A 4,345-nucleotide genomic window follows, 5' to 3' on the forward strand; every position below is an offset into this window, starting at 1 on the left:
TTGCCTCCTCTCCACGTCTAATGGCACTATGCCATTTCCGGCAACATGACTAGATCTCTGGTGGTGATGATATGGTTCTCCGGTGACAGTGGCTGACATGGATAGATGGAGAGAAAGCATACATGAGAGCTAAGGAAGAGAATGATATCGTCGATGGTTCTTTGCGGCTAGGTTAGATTGAAGAAGATGCACACGTTTTATATATACACGTATGCGGTTTAGTTAAACCAAAAAGCAATATAACTGGTTTGGTCCAAATTAATTAAAGAGAAAAATCAAGCATGATCCAGTTAAGAAAATCGGGTCGTTACAGAATTGTCTTTATAATGAACTCATTCTCTTCAAGTGTCGGTCAGGTGGATTGTTAACGCTGTATATGAATGTCTTGGTGAGGGTTGATCACTATCACAACATTCGCAGGGGCATCAAAATCGATCAGGACCATCGGATCATCAAGGCTGATCAATACGACGGAGTTTGGGACTCCGACTCTATCGTAGTTGATCATGAGGAGGGCTGGAAGCATGTCGCTCGGATTTTATATGGATGACGACAAAACCCTGAGGTATACCTTTCCCCGTGCTGATATTGCCATTCATCAAATACACTTTGAGCCTACGAGTGAGAGTGCAGTAAGAAGTTTAAAGATATCACGGATAGAGGAGAAGATCTGTTGCGCAATCTGTTTAGAAGACTTGCCGGTTGGATCAGCTGCCTCTACTTTGCCATGTCAGCATCACTTCCACACCGGATGCATCTTGGAATGGCTCAAGAACAGCCGCTTTTGCCCCACTTGTCGTTTAGTCTTACCTGCCGAAGAAAGAATTTTCTCAAATATATAAAACTTTTCCAAATCTAATTATTAACATAGATACACAATCATATTGAACGGGTTTATGTCAATATCTGAGCACCACACGTTTGATTGAAACAATAATAAGAGACTCTTGTATCCCTGATTCTGTGACTTAAAACTTTTTTTCCCTGTGACTTAAACTCGACGCTACATTATGAAATAAACTGTATAAGTAATTTCAAAAGAACGCAGCTCGATTAACCATGCACTCGATTAACCATGCACTAACACAAATATCAATCAAATCAGAATTTTCACTGAATCTGTTACCAGTTTTAGTTTTTTCAAATTAGAACATAAATACCATGATTAATCCCGGTCTCTTAACTGAGGTTCTTAACTTTGGATAAGAGACGTTTCTTAGCTTTTAACTAAAAAAAAGTTAAAAATCGTCTCTTAAATAAAAGATATAAGAGACGTCTTTTATATCTCTTATAAGAAACGTCTCTTAGCCGAAAAGTGTCAAATCATGAGTTAAGAACCCCAAATAAGAGATCAGGATTATTCATGCTTTAAGAACACCAGCATTGGCTACAGTTCTATCATAGTGTAGAAAGCAGATTTTTTTGGGTTGCATACTGAAACCATATCCCGAAATGCCATTGCACTGTCAGATGCACCTGTCGAATGAGACTCCAGGTTCGTTTGTTGCTAAATTGGGGCCGGTATGTGTCTTCTTTTTGTTTCCATAAGGGGACATCAGCTGTATCAGTCATCATGGACGTTTGGTCCTCCAAGACTGTCTCGATCATATTATAGATCTCCACCTGGTGTGTTCTTTTCCTATGCGCTACAGCTGAGGACACTGAAGCTATTGCTCTGATACCCATCTCAATACAACCTCTTGCTCTTACCAAGTCAGATAGGCATCCCACATCTGTCCAAGTGTCATACCAAAACGAATTTGTTGCAAAGTTCTAACCAACTGAAACTAAAGATTTTTGAAATTCAAATTTTCACTTACAAGATGGAGGATAAAAACTACAACGCTGCATAGTTATAGATGCTTTTTGACTCTTACGGCAGCTATATAAAACTGGATATGGCATATAGCCCCTAATAAAACCCTTATCTTCAAATTAATGATTTCGAAATATTAGATTATCATCATGGCATGGTTTATATAGTGTTCTAGTTTTTGAAGTATAGATATAAGTCTATGAGAAAGATATCAACATGTTATCACATGGTCAAAGGTTGAGGAAGCAACAACACTTCTCGCTTTTATTAATTTCAGATAACAATTACAAAGAAAAGGACAACAACATGAAAGCTTGGAAACACGAAATCAAGGAAAAACAAACAAGTAAAAATAAAATAAAATATTACGAGTAAATTGAGAAAGTGAAGATAATACCAAATGGATCACAAATTCTTAAAACTAGATATAACTGAGAGCTGCCTTATTCGCCTTTTTCGCGAACAAAGCACTCTGCATGGCCAAGTGAATCTCAATCTGCATATTCTCCATCTCTCTTTGAGCTTCGAGCATTGCAGCTAGCTCTTGATTCGCCGAGCTTTTGCTTCCTTCTCCTTCTCCTTTCTTTGCCTCTTCTTCCTCTTTCGCACATGAGTGTAAATGTGTACCGTAATCGCATTCCATGCAGTAATACGCCCAGAGATTATCCGGTACGGTTTCCTTACAAACATCGCAGGTGAAAACTAAACCGGGTTCGGTATAAGGAGAACTGTAAAGAAGAGTGAGCGGATGTGCGTGATCTTCACGCTTCACGGTTTCAGGCATTGAAACGCATCCGACATGTACATCGTACTGACAGATCGAACAGTTGTAAGTGAAACTTGATCCGTACTCACCGCAAGCCTGACACGTGTACGTCGACTTTGGGGAATAGAGTAAAGTCAAACAGTGGGGTTGGTGAGATTTGTGGTTGGTTTCACGTGGAAGGCTAAAACATGACTTGTGCAAGAAGTAATCGCAGTCTGATGATTTTGTGCATTTGAAAGCTGCACCAATCAGATCGAGATCGCAGCCTGAGCAGATGATTTCGTCTTTTGCTTCGCATTTGTGACTGCGCAATGGATGGTTGTGACTCGGGTGCCTAACTGATTGTCGAGAAGACATTATAACTTTGATGTTTTTGATTTGTTATTTGAGATGTTTTGTGATTGAAATTACCTTTAGGGTTTCGTACTATTTATATTGAAAGCTGGAGAAGACTTCGTGATTATGAGTCTTGGTCTTCGATTTGACTATAAGACCAAGTTGTAGTTTATAGTGATTAACATACAATTAAGAGACTAACATAACACGCAAGAGATAAAGATGGTTCATGGATTCAAAGTCAAGAGATGCATTATGCATGGAGCTATTTTCCGAACTCATTCACGCATCTTAGTGTGTTTATTACATTTTTAAGTTATTGAACTAAAGATTTTAAGTCAATTAATGGATTTATCATTATCAAGTTGTGGATAAATACAATAACGTTGACATGGTGACGGCTGTGATTAATTGCCAAATTATTTACAATCCTTCACTCTTACGACAAAGAAATAACTCAAAAATGAAGATTTCACTATAATCAAACTCTTAATTTCAAATGAAAACCCGTTTAATCCTATTTGGAGGATTCTGGAAGTAAATATTCTCAAATTAGTTAACTCTCAAATATTCAAATATTCAAAGCTGGAGAAGACTTAGTGATTATGACCAACATGGATGTGGTGGCAATATTGTCAAGGAGTTTCTCAACTTGCTGCAGCATGTTGGTAAGTTAGTCAACATTTTGAGGGTCAATTCTCTTCTTGGGACAAGCCCTGCTACTTGATTTCTATAGTAATCCAAAAATAAGTTTGGTCCAGTTCTGCTGCTATATAGTGAAGGAGGTGTTTCTCCTGCTGCTCTTTTAATCATGGACGTTGGCAATTCAATAGAGGACTCAGACACGAAGCCATAAAGAAAGAGCAACTCATCATCTGATATCAAAGCTCATGCAAATCTAAATGAGTGTAGAGAGCCTTTTGATGAGAATCACTGTCACACAACGATTGTTAAATGACAGCTTAGATGATTTGTGGCACAGAAATAATAACACATTACACCATCACACAGAGATTGAGAGCTTAGGAACCTTTTTTCTTACAAAAAAACTTAGAAACGATTGTTCGTGAATCTTTCAAATTTAATAAACGAATCCAGTACTCAGTGATTACAACATTGAACGGAAGTAGTAAAATTGGAAAACTAGTGAAGCAGAGAAACGCACCGTTTTGTTCTGGCGACTCTTTTGGCGATTTAGGGATTTGACTCTCATTCTCGGTAGGGCTTAGCGCCGCCGTCATCTGCGGTGGTTCTGATGGTCGATGAAGGTGATTCTCAAGCGGAGGCTACTGATTCTCCGGGCGCTCATGGTCCGGGAGGTTCAAAAGGCTCTTGGGTTGGCGCGGTTCAGGGTACGCGGTGTCTGAAGAAGTATGATGTGGAGATTTCTATGAAGGATGGTGTGGGTTCTATCTTGGTTCCAGAGG

At 38.9% G+C, this 4,345-nt stretch overlaps 1 protein-coding gene across 1 annotated transcript; it reads right to left on the minus strand.

Annotated features, from left to right (window-relative positions):
- Positions 1 to 226: 226 nt before the first annotated feature.
- Positions 227 to 4,030, minus strand: LOC106356667. The gene has a single exon (XM_048736940.1). The coding sequence runs from the start codon at positions 2,937 to 2,939 to the stop codon at positions 2,238 to 2,240; it is 702 nt and encodes a 233-aa protein (XP_048592897.1). The 5' UTR covers positions 2,940 to 4,030; the 3' UTR covers positions 227 to 2,237.
- Between the last annotated feature and the right edge of the window lie 315 nt (positions 4,031 to 4,345).

This window comes from Brassica napus, chromosome A7 (genome assembly GCF_020379485.1).
Source record: "Brassica napus cultivar Da-Ae chromosome A7, Da-Ae, whole genome shotgun sequence".
In the NCBI taxonomy this organism is placed as follows: Eukaryota; Viridiplantae; Streptophyta; class Magnoliopsida; order Brassicales; family Brassicaceae; genus Brassica; species Brassica napus.